General features: G+C 39.8%; 1 protein-coding gene across 1 annotated transcript in view; it reads right to left on the bottom strand.

Annotated features, from left to right (window-relative positions):
* Window positions 1-25,174, bottom strand: part of LOC139761999 (uncharacterized) — a 78,665-nt gene that overhangs the window by 20,664 nt on the left and 32,827 nt on the right. Inside the window, exons 4-9 of the mRNA XM_071686779.1 lie at window positions 24,540-24,672; window positions 23,783-24,014; window positions 21,035-21,171; window positions 15,178-15,364; window positions 10,722-12,001; window positions 8,055-8,222 (exon numbers count right to left, since the gene is read on the bottom strand). Of these exons, the coding sequence (XP_071542880.1) occupies window positions 8,055-8,222; window positions 10,722-12,001; window positions 15,178-15,364; window positions 21,035-21,171; window positions 23,783-24,014; window positions 24,540-24,672 (2,137 nt within the window). The remainder of the gene's footprint in view (window positions 1-8,054; window positions 8,223-10,721; window positions 12,002-15,177; window positions 15,365-21,034; window positions 21,172-23,782; window positions 24,015-24,539; window positions 24,673-25,174) is intronic.

The following is a 25,174-nucleotide window of genomic DNA, read 5'->3' as shown; positions in this document are numbered from 1 at the left end:
CTGATCCATATGTTGATATATAAAGCAAATGATGCTATTTTAAAACAAAAAACTTGCCTGAATTGACGAAATGCCTATTTTTCAAGCATGTCATTATATGCTACCATGCCTTCTCCCATTTGAATCTGACAATCTTACTTTTGCAAATGTTGATGGGTGAGTTCATATAGCTACATAAAATTAGGATTCGTGTTAATGCTTATGAGATCTCTCGCACAGGATCGGATTCTTACATATATTTAGATATGAAAGTGAAATCGTAATTCAGTAAGATTTCAGATGATTATTTTTGAACACGTAATTTTTCTATTCATGCATCACTACGTTTCATGGAAACAGTCGGTCTCATCAGGTGCAAACAATTCATAAAGTTTTTAAATCCCAATACCAACACAAAAATTCCATCCTTCCTCTGCTATTCTTTGGCAGAGAGATGGAATTTTTGTGGTGGTGTTGGGATCTAAAAAACTTTATGAATTGTTTGCACCTGATGAGGCGGATTGTCTCCATGAAATGTAGAGATGCGTGTATAAAAGAATTACATGTTAAATAAAATAATCTGGACCTCTACTGAACTGTGATTTCACCTTTATAACTATCATCACGGACTAGTGTGATCAACATATCAATTATTTAGATATTTAGACTCTCTGTTTACATTGCCAGCAAAATGAAAAAACTTGGCAGGGTTAAGTGGTGTTCTGTACATTCTTCAGAAGAATATGTAATACTGTTGAAAACATCTTCAAGAATTAAGATATCAAGCCTATACAAGCGATGTCTATATTCAAGACTGAAAGGGGAGGGAGCAGGGGGCTGGAAATCCTCCCCTCGTTTCAATTTTCCAAAAGAAGGAACAGAGAAAGGGGCCAAGTGAGGATATTCCCTCTAAGGCTCAATCCTCTGTTCTTAACGCTACCTTACCAATGCAGGAAATGGCAAATATGTATGGAAAAAAAAAGAATATATATATATATATATATATATATATATATATATATATATATATATATATATATATATTCCTGGGGATATGAGAGAAAGAATACTTCCCACGTATTCCCTGCGTGTCGTAGAAGGTGACTTAAAGGGAAGGGAGCGGGGGGGCTGGAAATCCTCCCCTCTCGTTTTTTTTTTTTTTTTTAATTTTCCAAAAGAAGGAACAGAGAAGGGGGCCAGGTGAGGATATTCCCTCAAAGGCCCAGTCCTCTGTTCTTAATGCTACCTCGCTATTGCGGGAAATGGTGAATAGTATGAAAGAAAAATATATATATATATATTCTTTCTTTTCTTTTAAACTATTCGCCATTTCCCGCATTAGCGAGGTAGTGTTAAGAACAGAGGACTGGGCCTTTTTTGGAATATCCTCACCTGGCCCCCTCTGTTCCTTCTTTTGGGGAAAAAAAAAAAAATATATATATATATATATATATATATATATATATATATATATATATATATATATATATATAATATATATATATATATATATATATATATATATATATACATATATATATATATACACACACACGCACGTGCGCACGCACGCACACACACACATTACCAGACTCTGCTTGTAGTTACACTGGCAAGGCTGCATCATTGCTTGTTTACATAAGGAAGTACACCTATTTCGAAGAACTTTTCTCTCCAGAGGAAATCATTTCCCTGCTATTGTAGGTGGTTTAACCTTTGATTCATAGGAGCTTCTGGAAATAGGTCCAGGAGTGAAGCCAGAGCCCTATCAAAAAAGAGGTGCTACAACAATCATGAACAGATAATAAAAGTATCCACACATTAGTTCTATTCCATGTTTTGCAGCTGTCATATGAAATGTGAAGTATAATCATTGTGTTACAAGAAGGCAATTGAAATGTGTTCACTTATTACTCTCATTTTATTTCATGTATTACTGAACAGTGACTGACCAATTTCATTACTTTTTTAAATGACTATAAGCGATGGCTATAAAAAAAAATACACAAGTAACAAGGGAAAATGGAACAAGGAAATATATTATCAATCATAAAGAAGGTATAATTTTAAAAGAGAATTGTGCAAGATGTAATGATTTAGATTAAATAAACTCCTGCTTGTAATTTATACTGCAGTGAAAACTGTGATAAAATTTTCAACATTCGATTTTCGTTTCTTAAAATAATATTTTTTTCATGTCAAAAAATTTTTTCGTATTCAAATGAATGACCTTTAAATCCTGGTGTAAAACAGAAGTTAAGAATAAGGACATATTAGAAGAAACAATAACATATCAGTACCCTGACATATCAAATTATCATTACATCTGATTTACATGAAAATTTCTGTATATGTAATAATAAAGACCTTCCATTTAATTAATCTTGCTTTAGAGTGAGATATAACCAGTTTATGTACACGATATACAAATTAGTTTGAATTAGATATTAGGATAGTGTTTTCTTTTTCATTAGTTTAAATGGTCCATGCATGTTGAGTTGTGTGTATCATTTATTGATGATGGGGTCTAATGCTGCATGTATGTTGTGTTGTATGCTGCAGGTATATTGTATGCAGCATGCAGTTTTTTCTTGTATGTTGCATGCATGTTGTGTTCTATGTGACAAGAATGTGTTGCATATGTAATGTATATTGTGTTGTATGCATCATATATGTTGTGCTGCACATTTTATTCACTAGTAAAGGGGTTTCAACTCATGTTGATTCCACCTACTCCTTGCACTCTTACAATACTTTTGGAAAATATAATGTTACAAAAACTGTATGCATAAATGATACTTCTACTTATATAAAATAAATTGTAATTACATGACATATGGCAATTTGAAAGACATGTATACTTTTAAAACTGCAAGTTCTCAGACCAATACACAAGAGCATAACAATGTAAGGAAAGAGACACGCATATAACAGATCTGAAAATCAGTACATATGTACAATGTTACCAAGGATGGGAGGTGCTCCTCATCACTCACCATCAAACAACTTACAATGATCAACAAGAGATAATATACTACATAATTCCTCTGACAACACAGACTGGGAAGCAGTAACTATGCCCAGTAACATCAGTAAAAATCATAATACATCCCATGTAATATTACTGCTCACAGCAATAAATGAGTGCTTAAACTGACCTCTATGAAAACATCAATGTTGAAATGGAATGAATAATTTGGAAGGTAAATACTATAAATGTAAATATACAATATGCTTATGATATGATGATCAGTGAATATATCAACTACTGAAAATACAACACATTAACATACCATATCAGTTTTGTTTTATTTGAGATATGTAAATCATTTTTCTTCAACAGTAAAGGTTCAGCTCTTTGATAGGTGTTAGGTATATAGAATTACATACTACACCACAGTTCCATGACAGGTGCCAGGTATACATTACTGTACTACAGTTCTATAAGAGATACAAGGTATACTTTACCATACTGCAGTTCTGTGACTGGTGCCAGTTATACCTTATGACACCACAGTTCCATGAAAGGTGCCAAGTATACCTTACTACACCAAACATTCTATGACAGGTGCCTGGTATTACCTACCACACCAAAAGTTTCATAATAGGTGTCAGGTATATGAAACATCATAGGAACTAGAACTGGAAAATTACCTTCATGGTGTTCTGATGGAGCTTCTTGCAAGAAATGAGTAGTTGTAATAAATGTATAGAGATCACTCAAGTTCCATTTTTGGTAAGAACCACTATTCATATAGCCATGCCACATACATCATACTGACTTGCAGTTAAATTTCTCCATCAGTACTTTAACCAAAATAATAAAAACTGTTCCATGAACAGCAGCAGCATGGAAGTCTGACTGATAGCAATCAGTGAATATATGGTAGTATCTGTGATAACCTAAAATATGACAGTATGATTGCCTAACGTATGGTCATATCTGTGATAGCCAACATATGGTTGTGTCTATGATAGCCTAACATATGGTAGTGTCTGTGATATCCTTATATATGATATTGCTTTTGATATCCTGTTTACTTATGGTGGATGTATTTTCACTCCTTATTGTGGATTGTCAATGATTTTCATCCTGTAATGTAATCTGCACCTTTTCAAAATTAATTTAATATTCCATGTGAAATCTGTCTGGTCTTTTCAAACTCCTTCAGTTGCTCACTGTTCATGTTGCCTTTGCTATTACACATACCCTGTGCCTTCTTTTCTGGCTGTAGCTACTCTTTGACAAGAAGATAATTGTATACTAGCCAATAATTGTCTAACAGAATGACAAAAATTCTTTCAAAGTTCTACCAAACAAATCAGTCCCTGCAAGATGTTCTGCAGATACTGTAGTTTCTTTTCTTTATGCCATAAAAGATGGCTTTGGTAATGACTTATGAACAAGTGAGCTGGTCAAAATATTCAGTGATAGGGAACAACTTTTATTACTAAGCTCTAATACTCACTGTAATCACATGGAATCCACATAATCTCAAATTGATATGACTGTACACTTCAACATTTTACTAACATGAAAAACATCAGATGAAACACTACTTATGGACAGCATCAATAGATGTTTTATGGCATTATTGACTATTAACATGTTGGCACTCAGGGAAAGAATCTTAAAACATTTTCAATTTTATACATATTTCATACTTTCTTTCATACTATTCGCCATCTCCGGCATTGGCGAGGTTGCATTAAGAACAGAGGACTGGACCTTTGAGGGAATATCCTCACCTGGCCCCCTTCTCTGTCCCTTCTTTTGGAAAATTTAAAAAAAACCAAGAGGGGAGGATTTCCAGCCCCCAGCTTCCTTCCCTTTTAGTCACCATCTACAACGCGCAGGGAATATGTAGGAAGTATTCTTTCTCCCCTATCCCCAGGGATGTATGTATGTGTATATATTGGGGAAGAGCAGTGTGGTTTCAGAAGTGGTAGAGGATGTGTGGATCAGGTGTTTGCTTTGAAGAATGTGTGTGAGAAATACTTAGAAAAGCAAATGGATTTGTATGTAGCATTTATGGATCTGGAGAAGGCATATGATAGAGTTGATAGAGATGCTCTGTGGAAGGTATTAAGAATATATGGTGTGGGAGGCAAGTTGTTAGAAGCAGTGAAAAGTTTTTATCGAGGATGTAAGGCATGTGTACGTGTAGGAAGAGAGGAAAGTGATTGGTTCTCAGTGAATGTAGGTTTGCGGCAGGGGTGTGTGATGTCTCCATGGTTGTTTAATTTGTTTATGGATGGGGTTGTTAGGGAGGTGAATGCAAGAGTTTTGGAAAGAGGGGCAAGTATGAAGTCTGTTGTGGATGAGAGAGCTTGGGAAGTGAGTCAGTTGTTGTTCGCTGATGATACAGCGCTGGTGGCTGATTCATGTGAGAAACTGCAGAAGCTGGTGACTGAGTTTGGTAAAGTGTGTGAAAGAAGAAAGTTAAGAGTAAATGTGAATAAGAGCAAGGTTATTAGGTACAGTAGGGTTGAGGGTCAAGTCAATTGGGAGGTGAGTTTGAATGGAGAAAAACTGGAGGAAGTGAAGTGTTTTAGATATCTGGGAGTGGATCTGGCAGCGGATGGAACCATGGAAGCGGAAGTGGATCATAGGGTGGGGGAGGGGGCGAAAATTCTGGGAGCCTTGAAGAATGTGTAGAAGTCGAGAACATTATCTCAGAAAGCAAAAATGGGTATGTTTGAAGGAATAGTGGTTCCAACAATGTTGTATGGTTGCGAGGCGTGGGCTATGGATAGAGTTGTGCGCAGGAGGATGGATGTGCTGGAAATGAGATGTTTGAGGACAATGTGTGGTGTTAGGTGGTTTGATCGAGTAAGTAACGTAAGGGTAAGAGAGATGTGTGGAAATAAAAAGAGCGTGGTTGAGAGAGCAGAAGAGGGTGTTTTGAAATGGTTTGGGCACATGGAGAGAATGAGTGAGGAAAGATTGACCAAGAGGATATATGTGTCGGAGGTGGAGGGAACGAGAAGAGGGAGACCAAATTGGAGGTGGAAAGATGGAGTGAAAAAGATTTTGTGTGATCGGGGCCTGAACATGCAGGAGGGTGAAAGGAGGGCAAGGAATAGAGTGAATTGGAGCGATGTGGTATACCGGGGTTGACGTGCTGTCAGTGGATTGAATCAAGGCATATGAAGCGTCTGGGGTAAACCATGGAAAGCTGTGTAGGTATGTATATTTGCATGTGTGGACGTATGTATATACATGTGTATGGGGGTGGGTTGGGCCATTTCTTTCGTCTGTTTCCTTGCGCTACCTCGCAAACGCGGGAGACAGCGACAAAGCAAAAAAAAAATATATATATATATATATATATATATATATATATATATATATATATATATATATATATATATATATATATATTTTTTTTGCTTTGTCGCTGTCTCCCGCATTTGTGAGGTAGTGCAAGGAAACAGACGAAAGAAATGGGCCAACCCAACCCAATACACATGTATATACATACGTCCACACACGCAAATATACATACCTACACACCTTTCCATGGTTTACCCCAGACGCTTCATATGCCCTGATTCAATCCACTGAGAGCACGTCAACCCCGGTATACCACATCGATCCAATTCACTCTATTCCTTGCCCTCCTTTCACCCTCCTGCATGTTCAGGCCCCGATCACTCAAAATCTTTTTCACTCCATCTTTCCACCTCCAATTTGGTCTCCCACTTCTCCTCGTTCCCTCCACCTCCGACACATATATCCTCTTGGTCAATCTTTCCTCACTCATTCTCTCCATGTGCCCAAACCATTTCAAAACACCCTCTTCTGCTCTCTCAACCACGCTCTTTTTATTTCCACACATCTCTCTTACCCTTACGTTACTTACTCGATCAAACCACCTCACACCACACATTGTCCTCAAACATCTCATTTCCAGCACATCCATCCTCCTGCGCACAACTCTATCCATAGCCCATGCCTCACAACCATACAACATTGTTGGAACCACTATTCCTTCAAACATACCCATTTTTGCTTTCCGAGATAATGTTCTCGACTTCCACACATTCTTCAAGGCTCCCAGGATTTTCGCCCCCTCCCCCACCCTATGATCCACTTCCGCTTCCATGGTTCCATCCACTGCCAGATCCACTCTCAGATATCTAAAACACATGGATAGGTCTGTAGGGCCAGGTTGTTGATAGTGAGCTGTGATTTAAGTGCATTGCACATGACAGCTAGAGAATGGATGTGAGTGGATGCAACCTCTCTTTGTTCCGAATGCTACCTCACTAATGCGGGAAACAGTGATCAAGTATGATATATATATATATAAATGTGTGTGTGTGTGTGTGTGTTTGTATGTGTATAGGGAGTGAGAGAGAGGTTATAATGAAATAATAAAAGTAATCCAGACTAACATCCATGCAACAGTGAAAGACAGTTACAAGTGGTTTAAGTTGCATACAGTATCAATTGCTGTAAGCAGATCTGGCTCTGACCTCACCTGCCACACCTACATCTTTCATTCACGCACAAACACACACATACACAAACATATCTATATAATAAGTTATGGCTTCACAAGAAAAATGCTATAGTATGTCCATTTCCTCTAAGCTGCTTGGAATCAAATCACTTAAATATTTCTTGCCTCTTTACTCGACAGTGTATTTTCTTATGGTATATGTTACCCTTAACATGTGCAAGTAATATGAATTACATGGCTAGGGATTCATCCCTCATAAATACTGATTCATCTGTTTCATCCATTTCACCCCATCTTAATGTAAATTCTTAACATCTGCTTTGAAAGTTGCGAAGACCACCTTGCCCATGATAAGACATGAACAACTTTATGATTTCATCCCAGATTACAGATGTGGTCACTATTATGGTTTGTTTTTCTTTTTGATTAAATTTCTAAACTGTCTCAAGTTTTGTTTGGCATTTATAACTTTAATACACCTTCTTATGGTAACCTCATATGGTACCAAACATGTACCCTCACTAACCATATATATATATTTTCCTGTAAAACAGTCTCTTCTTTGCACCTGAATGCTATGTACAGACAATTGTCACACTATACCTAAGGTTCTTGGGTGAAAACACCTTCATCCTCCAGCAAGTTGACGAAGGCGGCTACTCTCTTGCGGGAGTCAACGCCCTTCATGACACGCATGGTGTCCAGCAAACCCAACAACTTTTTCACACCTACAAAGACCCTCCCATTGCAGATATGATCCATAACTGCATCAATCTGTAAAATTGAAATATGTTACTACTGTCAATCATGTGAGAAGAAAATGAAAAAATTACATAAGTTTAAGTTGCCATACATATGTATACACATGAACATATTCAGACTTTCTTACCTTCATCCATTCCTGGCTTCACCCTGCCCCAAAGGATACAGCATCGCCACCCCTGTGTCAGTAAGGTAGTGCCAGGAAATAGGTGAAAAAAGGCCACATCTGCTCACACTCAGTCTCTAGCTGTCATAAGTAATGCACTGAAACCACAGCTCGCTATCCACATCCAGGCCCCACAGACCTTTCCATGGTTTACCCAAGATGTTTCACATGCCCTGGTTCAGTCCATTGACAGCACATCGACCCCAGTATACCACATTGGTCCAATTCACTCTATTCCTTGCATGCCTTTCACCATCCTGTGTGTTCAGGCCCCAATTGCTCAAAATCTTTTTCACTCCATCCTTCCACCTCCAATTTGGTCTCCCACTTCTCCTTGATCCCTCCACCTCTGACACATATATCCTCTTAGTTAACCTTTCTTCACTCATTCTCTCCATGTGTCCAGACCATTTCAACACACCCTCTTCTGCTCTCGCAACCACACTCTTTTTATTTCCTTACAACTCTCTTACCCTTTCATTACTTACTTGATCAAACCACCTCACACCACTTACTGTCCTCAAACATTTCATTCCAACACATCCACCCTCCTCTGTACAACCCTATCCATAGCCCAAGCCTCACAACCATATAATAGTGTTGGAACTATTATTCCTTCAAGAATACCCATTTTTTGCTCCGAGATAATGTTCTCTCCACACATTCTTCATCGATCCAAAAAACTTTACCCTCTCCCCCATCCTGTGACTCACTTCCGCTTCCATGGTTCCATTTGTTGCCAAGTCCACTCCCAGATATCTAAAACACTTCACTTCCTCCAATTTTTCTCCATTCAAACTTACATCCCAATTAACATGTCCCTCAACCCTACTGTACTTAATAACCTTACTCTTATTCACATTTACTTTCAACTTTCTCCTTTCACACACCTGTCCAAACTCAGTCACCAACTTCTGCAGTTTCTCCCTCAAACCAGCCACCAGAGCTGTATCATTGGCAACAACAACTGACTCATTTCCCAGGACCTCTCATCCCCAACAGACTGCATATTCGCTCCTCTCTCCAAACCTCTTGGATTTACCTCTCTAACCACCTTATCCGTAAACAAATTGAACAACCATGGGGACATCAAACACCCCTGCTGCAGACTGACCTTCACTGGGAACCAGTCACTCTCTTCCTACTCGTACACATGCTCTACATCCTTGGTAAAAACTTTTCACTGCTAATAGCAGCTTACCTCCCACACCATATGCTCTTAAGACCTTCCACAAAGCATCTCTATCAACCCTATCATATGCCTTCTCCAGATCCACAAATGCTACATACAAATCCATCTGTTTGTCTAAGTATTTATCACAAACATTCTTCAAAGCAACCACCTGGTCCACACATCCTCTACCACTTCTAAAACCACACTGCTCTTCCCCAGTCTGGTGCTTCATACATGCCTTCACCCTCTCAATCTCTGATCAGTTCTTATACATTAGTATGAAAATTTTTTCACATTATTTCTTTGGTATACAGTTAAGTATTTTGGGTGGTTCGTATAATTAGCCTTAACTTGAAATATATGTCTTTTTACTTGAGAACATTCCTGTAAGACAATTGTAAACATTTATCTGCTTTGATGCTGAATAAATGCAATGAATGAAAAATGTACCATAATATACATATGCATTTACAGAATAAGAAGAAACTGCACTCATGACTAATATATATAAAAGATAGCAAGTTAAGTATAATCATACCTGTACTGTCACTCATGAATACAACATGTGGCTCACAGTGGCTCATTTTTTCAAGATATGTTCATTTCTGATGATGGCCAATACCTTTACTGAAATATTTTCTCTTCAGCCATCAATACACATTTACTCCATATTTTGCAGGATATAGCCATATACTTTCTAAGAAAGCAAACCACCTTTTGAATGCTAGATTTTGGCAAATCATTACCATGGGGAAGAGAGTGTACTATGTCACCTGTAATCAATATGCTTCAACAACATATTCTAATAAAAAGGTTCCCACAAAATTTTGAAATCCGTTCAACACTTGTTTGTTCCTTTACGAGCATTATAATTAATATTAATTTTTCAGGGATGAGTTTTTACTGGATAAACTTGTCACTCAAGACCCCAAAAGTTAAGTGTGGTTTGCCAACACTCTAACTATACTGCAGAACTAATAAACTTTGGGACTATAGTTATGCACCAGAGATAGGTCCAACACTGAAGAAAAGAGATTAACAGGCTATGTACTACCTTGTGATAAGGTCTCAAGGAGGGTACTGAGATACTGTAATCCTCCAATGAACATGGAGAAGACATCACAAAGCCAAAAATACCATTCATAAACATGTTGTACTGCAGTTTACTTACTTCATCTGGAGTCAGTGCTTGCGACTCGTCCAACACAAGCTTGATATCATCCTGATGCGAAATGTATGGAATTCTTATGACAGCAGTGAAGACTGACAGGAGCCCTAGCTCCTCTAGCACTGCACGACGCTTTGATGTACAGATGACTAGCAGTTTGCGACCCTTGGGTGGGGAGGAAGACAGGAGAGAGTACATGGCATCCAGGACGAGGGACTGATAGCGTGGACCGATAGGTGAGTAACCCATCAGGTGTTCCAGATCATTCATGAAGATACAGCTAAGTTCAGAGCGGTATGCATCATCAAAAATCTTGTTTATAGTAAGACACTTGGAAGACTCCATATATCCAACCATTTCTCGAGAACTAATGACCTTGATAAAGGGAAAGTCAGAGTTCTTGGCTAGATAGGCTGCCATGGCTGATGTCCCTGCAGTTGGTGCTCCCTCAAGCAATAAACAAAGGCGATTACTTGTCTCAGGAGATCGTGCTTGCTTCACAAACATTAGACCCTTCTCCACCAAGTCTCTGGTTCCTCCCCAGTTGATGATTCCTCGCTCAATGAACTTGGACAGAGCTTCATCACTCGTCCCCAGTGATGGCTTGACATCATTTTCAAGGGAATAAATGAAGTCAGCTCGTGTGATCTTAAGCTTATCAATTGCATTGGGATCAACTTCAATCTTACTTCCTAAATGAATATACCGTTTCAGAGCAGAAGATGAAGCTGCCTTTACAAGACCCTCAAGTTCTGCACCAGAGAAATTCTTGGTCAACGTTGCCACCTCGGCTAAATCAACATCACGATCAAGTTTGTTATGATCTCTCATCTTTGATGTTTTAATTTTGAGAATATCAAATCGACCTTGTTCATCTGGTAGTCCAATCTCAACCTGAATTTCCAGTCTACCAGGTCTAAGCAATGCTTCATCCATCATATCTTTTCTGTTAGTCATGCCTATTACTAAGATGTTATTCAGTTGCTCCACTCCATCAATCTTAGACAGGAGTTGGTTCACAACAGTATCATTAACACCAGTGTTGCCAGCAACAGAACCTCTTTGCTTGCAGATTGCATCTATCTCATCAAAGATTATAATGTGTAACCCAGAATTTGGACCCATTCGCTTTTCTTCCTCCTCTGCCTCTGCAAATAGGCGACGAACATTTGCCTCTGATTCTCCAACATACTTGTCGAGGATCTCAGGACCATTAACTATTTTTGGCTCTCGGGCGTTCAGCATCTTGCCTATCTGGCGAGCCATCAGGGTCTTGCCCGTGCCTGCAACAAGGATAAAACAGGTGATATGCTCAAGTGATATAAGCAAAGAAAAAAAATAGTGATTGGTTGGTTATTTGGGCTTTCAGTCTTATGATTGCTGGGGCCATAAGACTGACAGTATAAAGTTTCAACCATCAATCAAACTTCTCAAACACCTTTAGAGGCATGAAACTGTGTCGAAACCAAACACATGCTCTGACTGTGGATTTGACCCTTGACTTGAGACTCGCATGTAGGAAGAGCTTGTTATCATCCTGATGCAAAATGTATGGAATTCTTATGACAGCATGATGCAAACCTCCCCAAACACACACACACACACACTTTATAAATGACAGCAAATGAACATTTCTGTGACTGTAGTATCAAATCGATGTATTTATAATAGTACATATATTTTGTTTATGATTATATAGAATACGGAAACGTATTTATGCCAAACACATGATTTATATGAAAAATCATTCATGGATTCCAAAATATCATGTGCACATCATTATCTCAACAGCCTAACAAATCTGAAAAATTTCAGTTTAATTCCCAGAAAATTTTTAAATTTGAAAGAAAAGCAGGTAACGCACTATATGAATTTTACTGCATTCTACTAAAGATTAAATCCAAGGATATTATTGATTTATCTAGAATACTTATGTATGTTTCCTTTCCTCCTGGGGTTATGGGAGAGAATACAACCCATGCATCTCCTTTGTGTCAAACAACATGAATAAGAGGGTCTCGACCGGTGCCAGTCATCATCAGAGCCTGATGACCTGGTGTCAGCCATCTCTAGAGCCTGATGAGCTGGTGCCAGACATCACCAGAGCCTAGCAGCTTGGTGCCAGCCATGACCAGAGCCTGGCAACATGGTGTTAGCCATGACCAGAGCTTGGTGACTGGTGCCAGCCATGACCAGAGTCATCATCAGGGCCTGATGACCTGGAGCCCGTCATCACCAGAGCCTAGCAACATGACCAGAGCTTAATGACTGGTACCAATCATGACTAGGGCCTGGCAACTTAATGCCAAGCATCACCAGGGACTAGCGACGTGGAGCCAGCCATCACCAGAGCTTGACAACCTGGTGCCAGCCATCATCAGAGTCTGGCAGTTGGTCTCAGCCATCACCAGAACCTGGCAACATGGTGCCAACCATCATCAAAGCCTGACAACATGGTGCCAACCATCACCAGAACCTGGCAACCTGGTCCCAGCCATCACTAGAGCCTGGTGACTTAATGCCCCATCACCAGAGCATGACCTCTGTGGAACCTTCTAACTTCAGGATGATTATCAGTAAAACCATTAATGCTGACATGTTGTAGAGCTATATGATCAAGTCTACAGCCTCCCCTTAATGATATCCTTCAAATCAAGTCTCCTTCCACAGCAGTTTTATCATCGGCCCTGATAAGACCAACTTATAAGGCAAGTTGTTTGCTCCTTTGTTGTGCAGCTAGGGAAATGTTGCTTTTTTCTCATGAGTGTTGTGCTGAGTCATGTGTTGCACTGGGTCAATGTGTTGTGCTGGTTCGTGTTGTGCCAGGTCATGGGATCTACCAAGCCTTGTGTTGTCCCAGGTTATGTGTTGTACCAAGTCATGCATTCTTCCAGGTTATGTGTTGCACATTCATGTGTTGTGCTAGATCATACGTTATGCCGGGGCATGTCTATTTTTCAGTCCACTTCTCACTACAACCATGTCACCCAGTGTCATGGAAACAAAAGGTTATCACATGGACAATGCATCACCACCTCAGCAATAGATGTTTATAATGTAAATTTCCACCAAAAACGCTAAAACATATGCAGTACCCCACAACCCTGATGGGTGACTGCAGAGCTCAGGAGGTACACACCATACGGGAGGTAACCACCACATGGGAGGTACTGACTATATGAAATGTACCCCCTCACATAACAGGTACACAATGCACCACACAGAGAGGTAGCCAGCACATAGGACGTACACACTATAAAAGGGTATCCACCACATGAGGGTACTCATCACACAGGATGTACCCACCACATGAGGGTACTCATCACACAGGATGTACCCACCACATGGAGACATGCACATCTTGTGCCACATAATCATTTATGTGTAGTATTAGGGTGAGTGGTATAGCTCTATGAGTAAGATGGGACTTATGGTACACTGAGGTCCATACAGGAGTCCTGGATAGGATAAGACATACTTTCCTGAAGACCTATACAGAAGTGCAGGCAGGAGGGGATGTATGGTAGCTGGAGGTCTGTAAAGAAGTCACGGTCAGGAAAGGATGCACAGTACCTGGAGGTCCATACAAGAGTCATAGGTAAGACGAGACGTATGGTACCTAGAATTCCGTACAGTAGTCCTGAATAGGATGGAACATATTGTACTTGGAGGTCCAAACAGGAGTCCAAGGCAGGACGGGACATACATTACTTGCAGTTCTGTTCAGGAGTCATGGGTATAATGGGACGTATGGTGGAGGTCAGTACAGGAGTCCTGGGTAGGATGGAACGTATGATACCTGAAGGTCCGTACAGGAGACGAGGGTAGGATGACATGTACAGGACCTGAAGGTCCATATAGGAGTCCTGAGCTGAAGGAGACGTACTGGAAGTCTGTACAGGAGTCACAAGCAGGACAAGACATACATTACCTAGAAGTATGTACACGAGTCTCAGGTAGGATGGAAAGTATGTTAACTGGAGGTCCATACAGTAGTCCTGAGTAGGAGGGGACGTACGGTACCTGTAAGCCTGTACAAGAGTCCCAAGTAGGATGGGAGTTATGGTTCTTGGAGCTCCATACAGGAGTTGCGGGCAGGAGGGCACATTCAAGTACCTGGAGGCCTGTACAAGAGTTCCTGGCAAGATGGGACATACAAGTGTCCCAGGTAAGATGGGATGTATGGTAACTGGAAGTCCATACAGGAGTTCCAGATAGGACTGGATATATGGGACCTTGAGGACCATAAGGAGTCATGGATATGATTGGGTGTATGATATCTGAAGGTCCATACAAGAAACCCAGGTAGGATGGGATGTACATTACCTGAAGGTCTGTACAGGAGTCCTGGTAAGGAAGGGATGTACGGTACTTGGAATTTGGTACAGAAGTCCCAAGTAGGAGGAAATATACAGTACCTGGAGGTCCACACAGGAGTCCTGGGCAGGACAGGACGTACCTGGAGGTCCGTACAGAAGAAGTCCCTTGACGTGCTTGACACCCAGCTGTTCTGTGACTTCTGGTGGGAAGACCCTGGAGGCGAAGGCTCTCCTCAGGATGTGAATGAACTGTTCGTCTAGGCCACCGATGCCCATTTTCTGGAAGTCCCAGTCCGCTGAGAACAAACTTGTATGCGATGAACGGACCTGTACAAGAAATGAACATGTATAAGTATATATATATATATATATATATAGAGAGAGAGAGAGAGAGAGAGAGAGAGAGAGTTTCATTGAAGACCATAGCAGCAGAGTTTATTTTGGCTTTTATAGATTTCCGAACACATACTCATTGTTCGTGGGAAAGCTAGAAAAATGAATTCCCAATTGCCATTTTCACTATATTTCCAGAATTTTCACAGTGAGTTTTCTCCTTATGAGCTTCAGCATACTAATACAATAAAATCTAAGAAGTATTGAAAACACTAAACATGATATGTGCACAGAGGAAAACTAAAATCCTGTTTCCAGGATTTTAGTTTTCCTCTCTGTGCATCTATCATAATCAATGATTTCAAGATTCTGATAAATCTAATTCTAATAGTAAGATGATGCCCGAATGAGGAAGATGGCTTATGAAGTTTTGGAAACATAGGAAAAGTGATAAATCACTTTCCCAGCTTTCTCAAGAACAAAACATGTTTGAAAATTATAAGAAGCCAGTCTTTAATACTAATTATGTTACTATATCCAATGAAACATGACAAAATGTTATATATTGAGAATGTAAGGCATGTGTACGTGTAGGAAGAGAGGAAAGAGATGGTTCTCATTGAATGTAGGTTTGTGGCAGGGGTGTGTGATGTCTCCATGGTTCTTTAATTTGTTTATGGATGGGGTCGTTAGGGAGGTGAATGCAAGAGTTTCGGAAAGAGGGGCAAGCATGCAGTCTGTTGTGGATGAGAGAGCTTGGGAAGTGAGTCAGTTGTTGTTCGCTGATGATACAGTGCTGGTGGCAGATTCATGTGAGAAACTGCAGAAGCTGGTGACTGAGTTTGGTAAAGTGTGTGAAAGAAGAAAGTTAAGAGTAAATGTGAATAAGAGTAAGGTTATTAGGTACAGTAGGGTTGAAGGTCAAGTCAATTGGGAGGTAAGTTTGAATGGAGAAAAACTGGAGGAAGTGAAGTGTTTTAGATATCTGGGAGTGGATTTGGCAGCAGATGGAACCATGGAAGCGGAAGTGAATCATAGGGTGGGGGAGGGGGCGAAAATTCTGGGAGCCTTGAAGAATGTGTGGAAGTCGAGAATATTATCTCGGAAAGCAAAAATGGGTATGTTTGAAGGAATAGTGGTCCCAACAATGTTGTATGGTTGCGAGGCGTGGGCTATGGATAGAGTTGTGCGCAGGAGGGTGGATGAGCTGGAAATGAGATGTCTGAGGACAATATGTGGTGTGAGGTGGTTTGATTGAGTAAGTAATAATAGGGTAAGAGAGATGTGTGGTAATAAAAAGAGTGTGGTTGAGAGAGCAGAACAGGGTGTTTTGAAATGGTTTGGTCACATGGAGAAAATGAGTGAGGAAAGATTGACCAAGAGGATATATGTGTCAGAGGTGGAGGGAACGAGGAGAAGTGGGAGATCAAATTGGAGGTGGAAAGATGGAGTGAAAAAGATTTTGAGAGATCAGGGCCTGAACATACAGGAGGGTGAAAGGCGTGCAAGGAATAGAGTGAATTGGAATGACGTGGTATACCGGGGTCGACGTGCTGGCAGTGGATTGAACCAGGGCATGTGAAGTGTCTGAAGTAAACCATGGAAAGTTCTGTGGGCCTGGATGTGGAAAGGGAGCTGTGGTTTCGGTGCATTATTACATGACAGCTAGAGACTTAGTGTGAACGAATGGGGCCTTTGTTGTCTTTTCCTAGCACTACCTCGCACACATGAGGGGGGAGGGGGTTGTTATTCCATGTGTGGCGAGGTGGCGATGGAAATGAATAAAGGCAGACAGTATGAATTATGTACATGTGTATATATGTATATGTCTGTATATATATATATATATATATATATATATATGTGTGTGTGTGTGTGTGTGTGTGTGTGTGGAAGTCGAGAACATTATCTCGGAAAGCAAAAATGGGTATGTTTGAAGGAATAGTGGTTCCAACAATGTTGTATGGTTGCGAGGCGTGGGCTATGGATAGAGTTGTGCGCAGGAGGGTGGATGTGCTGGAAATGAGATGTTTGAGGACAATGTGTAGTGTGAGGTGGTTTGATCGAGTAAGTAATGTAAGGGTAAGAGAGATGTGTGGAAATAAAAAGAGCGTGGTTGAGAGAGCAGAAGAGGGTGTTTTGAAATGGTTTGGGCACATAGAGAGAATGAGTGAGGAAAGATTGACCAAGAGGATATATGTGTCGGAGGTGGAGGGAACGAGAAGTGGGAGACCAAATTGGAGGTGGAAAGATGGAGTGAAAAAGATTATGAGTGATCGGGACCTGAACATGCAGGAGGGTGAAAGGTGGGCAAGGAATAGAGTGAATTGGATCGATGTGGTATACCGGGGTTGACGTGCTGTCAGTGGATTGAATCAGGGCATGTGAAGCGTCTGGGGTAAACCATGGAAAGCTGTGTGGGGCCTGGATGTGGAAAGGGAGCTGTGGTTTCGGGCATTATTGCATGACAGCTAGAGACTGAGTGTGAACGAATGAGGCCTTTGTTGTCTTTTCCTAGCGCTACCCCGCACACATGAGGGGGGAGGGGGATGGTATTCTATGTGTGGCGAGGTGGCGATGGGAATGAATAAAGGCAGACAGTGTGAATTGTGTGCATGGGTATATATGTATGTGTCTGTGTGTGTATATATATGTGTACATTGAGATGTATAGGTATGTATATTTGCGCGTGTGGACGTGTGTGTATATACATGTGCATGGGGGTGGGTTGGGCCATTTTCTTTCGTCTGTTTCCTTGCGCTACCTCGCAAACGCGGGAGACAGCGACAAAGCAAAATAATAAGAAATAACATATATATATATATATATATATATATATATATATATATATATATATATATATATATATATATATATATATAATAATAATAATAATAATAATAATAATAATAATAATTAGGTACAGTAATTAGGTACAGTAGGGTTGAGGGTCAAGTCAATTGGGAGGTAGGTTTGAATGGAGAAAAACTGGAGGAAGTGAAGTGTTTTAGATATCTGGGAGTGGATCTGGCAGCGGATGGAACCATGGAAGCGGAAGTGGATCTTAGGGTGGGGGAGGGGGCGAAAATCCTGGGAGCCTTGAAGAATGTGTGGAAGTCGAGAACATTATCTCGGAAAGCAAAAATGGGTATGTTTGAAGGAATAGTGGTTCCAACAATCTTGTATGGTTGCGAGGCGTGGGCTATGGATAGAGTTGTGCGCAGGAAGGTGGATGTGCTGGAAATGAGATGTTTGAGGACAATGTGTGGTGTGAGGTGGTTTGATCGAGTAAGTAATGTAAGGGTAAGAGAGATGTGTGGAAATAAAAAGAGCGTGGTTGAGAGAGCAGAAGAGGGTGTTTTGAAATGGTTTGGGCACATGGAGAGAATGAGTGAGGAAAGATTGACCAAGAGGATATATGTGTCGGAGGTGGAGGGAACGAGGAGAAGTGGGAGACCAAATTGGAGGTGGAAAGATGGAGTGAAAAAGATTTTGAGTGATCGGGACCTGAACATGCAGGAGGGTGAAAGGAGGGCAAGGAATAGAGTGAATTGGATCGATGTGGTATACTGGGGTTGACGTGTTGTCAGTGGATTGAATCAGGGCATGTGAAGCGTCTGGGGTAAACCATGGAAAGTTGTGTGGGGCCTGGATGTGGAAAGGGAGCATTGGTTTCGGGCATTATTGCATGACAGCTAGAGACTGAGTGTGAACGAATGGGGCCTTTGTTGTCTTTTCCTAGTGCTACCTCGCACACATGAGGGGGGAGGGGGATGGTATTCCATGTGTGGCGAGGTGGCGATGGGAATGAATAAAGGCAGACAGTGTGAATTGTGTGCATGGGTATATATGTATGTGTCTGTGTGTGTATATATATGTGTACATTGAGATGTATAGGTATGTATATTGGCGTGTGTGGACGTGTATGTATATACATTGTGTATTGGGGGTGGGTTGGGCCATTTCTTTCGTCTGTTTCCTTGCGCTACCTCGCAAACGCGGGAGACAGCGACAAAGCAAAATATATATATATATATATATATATATATATATATATATATATATATATATATATATATATATATATATAATATATATATATATATCTATATATATATATATATATATATATATATATATATATATATATATATATATATATATATATATATATATATGGCAAGCGCTGAAATTGCGCCCCTGGCTTGATTAAAAATGTACATACAGTGGATATAGATAGAAATATATACAATGTAATTATAAATTGTTGAAGAGAGGCCAAACTTAAATTCATATAAACTCGTAAAGACTTAAAGATTTATTTGATCAAAATTGTAACGTAGAAGCGGTAATGCAAGTGATAGTAGCAAAATATTACTATAGTTGAAAAGTAGGCGTTTCTTTATCTCAAAACCAAACTGTTAAAACTGTTAATCGGGTAGCATTATGTCAAAAAACAAACCTGTAGTGTGGCGCCCAGGGAAACTGCCCTACCTGCCATATCCTAGATATGCTACCGTGTAGGACCTTCCTTTTTCCCCAGTGCTCAGAAGGAAAATGACATTTTGCACCAAGAAACTAGGACCTTTGAGGCCCTTTATGGCATAGAAGTGTGATTTCTGATAATCCTTGTGAACTTTATGTACATAAATTGGCCCTTTTGAGAATGTTCCAATAAAGAAAATTCCTTAAAAGATGCAGTAATATAGGCCTTGTGGTCCTTTAGCAGCTTATCCGTTATAGCTGCAGAAGTCGGTGATTGAAGAAAATCGATATCATATGTATTACTGCTGCCTGATGACGATAACAATACAGTTTCGTCATAGCATCTCCACCAATCATAAAATATTTAGGGTCATCAATATGTTGATGATGATTACTCTCATGGTCATGAAGAGGTGTTGAGCGAAATTTGTGACCTGCGAAATAAGTGAAGGCTGCAAACAACCTAACAAAACATTTTTCGGCGAGGTGATGGACGGCCCACTGGATTCAGCGGCGATTAGATACTGAGTAATTCAGCGAATTGTCGAATTTTGTGGATGTGTATGGGTGGGATCTTCCTGTTAAGAAAAGACCGAGTTGATGGCTTTTGAACGGATCAGACACTGGTAAAGGCTCTATAATAGAGAACAATAGATAACCACCCACACTTATGTCTATTGTAATCTTCCTTTTTTTTTTTTTTTTGCTTCCATGTTGCCTAATCTTATAGTTCTGAAAAGCTCATTTAATGAGAGTATATTTCATGTAGATTTAAGTGACATAAGGTGAATATTTTTGAAAGAATGTGATAATATGGCGAGTCTGCTGTAGTATGCAATCTATGATATTGTTGTACCTAAGATATACCAAACTACATAATTGTAAATGGCACAGTTAGATGGTATATTTGATACTGAAAATCACGGTAAATGTCTTTGCGAGCCAAAAATATTGAATCCTCATTGGACAAACAAGAACATACATATTGGTAGCAATATTTTTTGCATTTTGCGCTCTTCACGCCAAACATCTGACGTGTTACACTAGGTCACATATTTGTAGTGGTCACAAATCTCCCTTGACACCGTATTCTTCCGTCAACATCAGCAACATTAAGTGAACAAATTTTTGCTTATCCTTTGGAGAAATGAAATTATCTAATTGAACTATATCTCATACCTTTGCTTTTCCAGTAAGAATTAGGAAGGAGCCTTCACTCTTTTCAAATATAAGTGAAGAGTTTGGCTGAAGAACTCCAAAATCAATCTTTCGTGGGTCTCTTTTCTTCCCTGATGCAACAGCTTCCGGGTCAGCAGCTGCAAGAACAAGAATCTCTTAGGTTATATAAAACTTATCCTTCAGTCAGGCAAATTAATCAGCCCTAATAATAATATATTTAAGGATAAATTACTTGGTGATTTGATTTCGTTACATCATGTGGCATTCCATAGTTTCCTCCGCAATTTGCAGATTAATCCTTTCCCAGCAATACTGCCCCAAATCAGCTGTTATGGACTAATTTAGATATCACACTCATTACTTAGTCACAATATATATATATATATATATATATATATATATATATATATATATATATATATATATTTTTTTTTTTTCAAAGGAAGGAACAGAGAAGGGGGCCAGGTGAGGATATTCCCTCAGAGGCCCAGTCCTCTGTTCTTAACGCTACCTCGCTGAGGCGGGAAATAGCGAATAGTATGAAAGAAATATATATATATATATATATATATATATATATATATATATATATATATATATATATATTGGAAAGGATCACAATATCGCGTGTGATCAAGTATACTCCTATGAGACCACGGGGAAAATGAAACACGATATTTCTCTCTTGTGTAGGTATGCATATTTGCGTGTGTGGACGTGTATGTATATACATGTATATGGGGGTGGGTTGGGCCATTTCTTTCGTCTGTTTCCTTGCGCTACCTCGCAAACGCGGGAGACAGTGACAAAGCAAAAAAAAAAAAAAAAAAAAAAAGTATATATATATATATATATATATATATATATATATATATATATATATATATATATATATATATATTCCTGAGTCCACGGGGAAAATGAAATACGATAAGTTCCCAAGTGCTCTATCGTGTAATAATCACATCATCAGGGGAGGATGATGTGATTATTACACGATAGAGCACTTGGGAACTTATCGTATTTCATTTTCCCCGTGGACTCAGGAATATATATATATATATATATATATATATATATATATATATATATATATATATATATATATACTTTTTTTTTTTTTTTTTTTTTTTTGCTTTGTCACTGTCTCCCGCGTTTGCGAGGTAGCGCAAGGAAACAGACGAAAGAAATGGCCCAACCCACCCCCATATACATGTATATACATACACGTCCACACACGCAAATATGCATACCTACACAGCTTTCCATGGTTTACCCCAGACGCTTCACATGCCCTGATTCAATCCACTGACAGCACGTCAACCCCGGTATACCACATCGATCCAATTCACTCTATTCCTTGCCCTCCTTTCACCCTCCTGCATGTTCAGGCCCCGATCACACAAAATCTTTTTCACTCCATCTTTCCACCTCCAATTGGTCTCCCTCTTCTCCTCGTTCCCGCCACCTCCGACACATATATCCTCGTGGTCAATCTTTCCTCACTCATTCTCTTCATGTGACCAAACCATTTCAAAACACCCTCTTCTGCTCTCTCAACCACGCTCTTTTTATTTCCACACATCTCTCTTACCCTTACGTTACTTACTCGATCAAACCACCTCACACCACACATTGTCCTCAAACATCTCATTTCCAGCACATCCAACCTCCTGCGCACAACTCTATCCATAGCCCACGCCTCGCAACCATACAACATTGTTGGAACCACTATTCCTTCAAACACCCATTTTTGCTTTCCGAGATAATGTTCTCGACTTCCACACATTCTTCAAGGCTCCCAAGATTTTCGCCCCCTCCCCCACCCTATGATCCACTTCCGCTTCCATGGTTCCATCCGCTGCCAGATCCACTCCCAGATATCTAAAACACTTTACTTCCTCCAGTTTTTCTCCATTCAAACTTACCTCCCAATTGACTTGACCCTCAACCCTACTGTACCTAATAACCTTGCTCTTATTCACATTTACTCTTAACTTTCTTCTTTCACACACTTTACCAAACTCAGTCACCAGCTTTTGCAGTTTCTCACATGAATCAGCCACCAGCGATGTATCATCAGCGAACAACAACTGACTCACTTCCCAAGCTCTCTCATCCCCAACAGACTTCATACTTGCCCCTCTTTCCAAAACTCTTGCATTCACCTCCCTAACAACCCCATTCATAAACAAATTAAACAACCATGGAGACATCACACACCCCTGCCGCAAACCTACGTTCACTGAGAACCAATCACTTTCCTCTCTTCCTACACGTACACATGCCTTACATCCTCGATAAAAACTTTTCACTGCTTCTAACAACTTGCCTCCCACACCATATATTCTTAATACCTTCCACAGAGCATCTCTATCAACTCTATCATTTGCCTTCTCCAGATCCATAAATGCTACACTAATCTGTGATCTATACAGATTGGGGTTGGTCAGCGGGAATCAATTGTGTTGTGATCTCAATAACTTTAAGTACTGGCACCTGATGAGGTGGATTGTCTCCACGAACCGTCGTGCCACACGTACAAAAAATTACGTTAAATGAAATTGTATGAACTACTAAAGTTCGATTTCACCTTCATATCATCATCACGGACTAGTGTGATCATCATAAACTAAAAGTGATTAGTTCAAACTTAAGATGGTGAAAATGATACAGCTATTATTTTTATTTCGTACAGTAATAGCATCTTGAAGTCTACCTTAATGAACGACTTAGCTTCTTACAAACCTTCAATTTCTTTGATGTTGAGCGAAAGCGTCTTTTTGTCCTGGAATTTGAAGACTAACGGTTGACCCACAGTAAAGCCATGCTTAGCAAACTGCTCCATGAAAGTCATAGCCATTTGGTCTGTGTTGTAAGGTTCGTTGGTGGTGCTCTTCTTCTGGAGGAAGTCAGCCTCCATAACCATTGTGCCTATCAGCTGTCGCTGCGGGTCGTGTACGTAAGGCTCCACTTGGATCTGACCAATTGTGTACAAAGATAGTTGATAAATCACATGTTGAAGAAATTGTTGTCATTTGATTCCCATCACTTTACTGTCCAACAACCAAAAGAGTTCCTAATGTTTACCAAAGAATTTATATATTTGATTAAAGCGACATGCCAGCAGTAGTTTCTACCACATACGGTACGAGTAACACGACAAAATAATCATACAAAAATTTTAGGATGATTTCGTAGGTTAAATGATCACTTGACATTGCCAACATTACATTATGGCATAATCAACACTTAATATTACCATAATGCTGTCATAAATATTGACTCTACAGATATTCACTTTTTTCACTTGTGATAGTCACAGACAGGTTGTCTGTCTTTCTTCATGATCATTTTAGCTGAAACATTAAGGTATAGTGTCGACTGGGAATCGAATGGCTCATACCTCTTGATCCACTAAAACAATGCTAGTTAATACTAATTATTACCTTGATTATCCCTCTTGATCCAGTTAAAACAATGCTAGTTATTATATGGTTCTTACCTCTTGGTCCAGTGAAAGCAATGCTTGTTTTCGATGAATAGCATTAAAGCCCATGTGGCCTGGCTTAACCCCACGATCATGTCGGATGGTGTATATGAAATGCTTTCCTTGGTCGTTCGTCACTTGTATGTACCTGGGCAAACATGAATCAATTTACAGAGACTCGATCCTGCTTACATTTAAGAACATCACTACATATAACATGGGATTGACTTTCTAACATGTGAACAGAGAAGTCAAATGTGGGGACATGCGAAGGCAAGGTACTGGTGCACCAATCCCTGGTGGACACAACTCTTCTGTGACAGTGTGTTCCTCCAGCTTCTCGCTACTAATCACCTACAAGTAGCGACAAGTAATCAGTTTACCTCAAGGAGACAACTATGCAAGCATCCAGCATCCTCGTAATCAATAGCATTAGGAGATGATCCTGAGTAACCTTAGTCTTTGTACTTGTATAATCTCTAGTTCACTGAAACTCACCCTTGACGGTCGTTCATCTTTATTTACTCTTCATGTCATTTATTCTTTTTAGGAAGAACACAACATTTCCTTGAATGATTAACGGTCCCTGAATGAGATGCAAACATATGATGGTGTATGATCTGCATAATGGTAGCACATGCTACAACCTG

Source organism: Panulirus ornatus, chromosome 42, assembly GCF_036320965.1.
Source record: "Panulirus ornatus isolate Po-2019 chromosome 42, ASM3632096v1, whole genome shotgun sequence".
NCBI lineage: Eukaryota > Metazoa > Arthropoda > Malacostraca > Decapoda > Palinuridae > Panulirus > Panulirus ornatus.
This window is presented reverse-complemented; position numbering and strand designations above follow the sequence as displayed.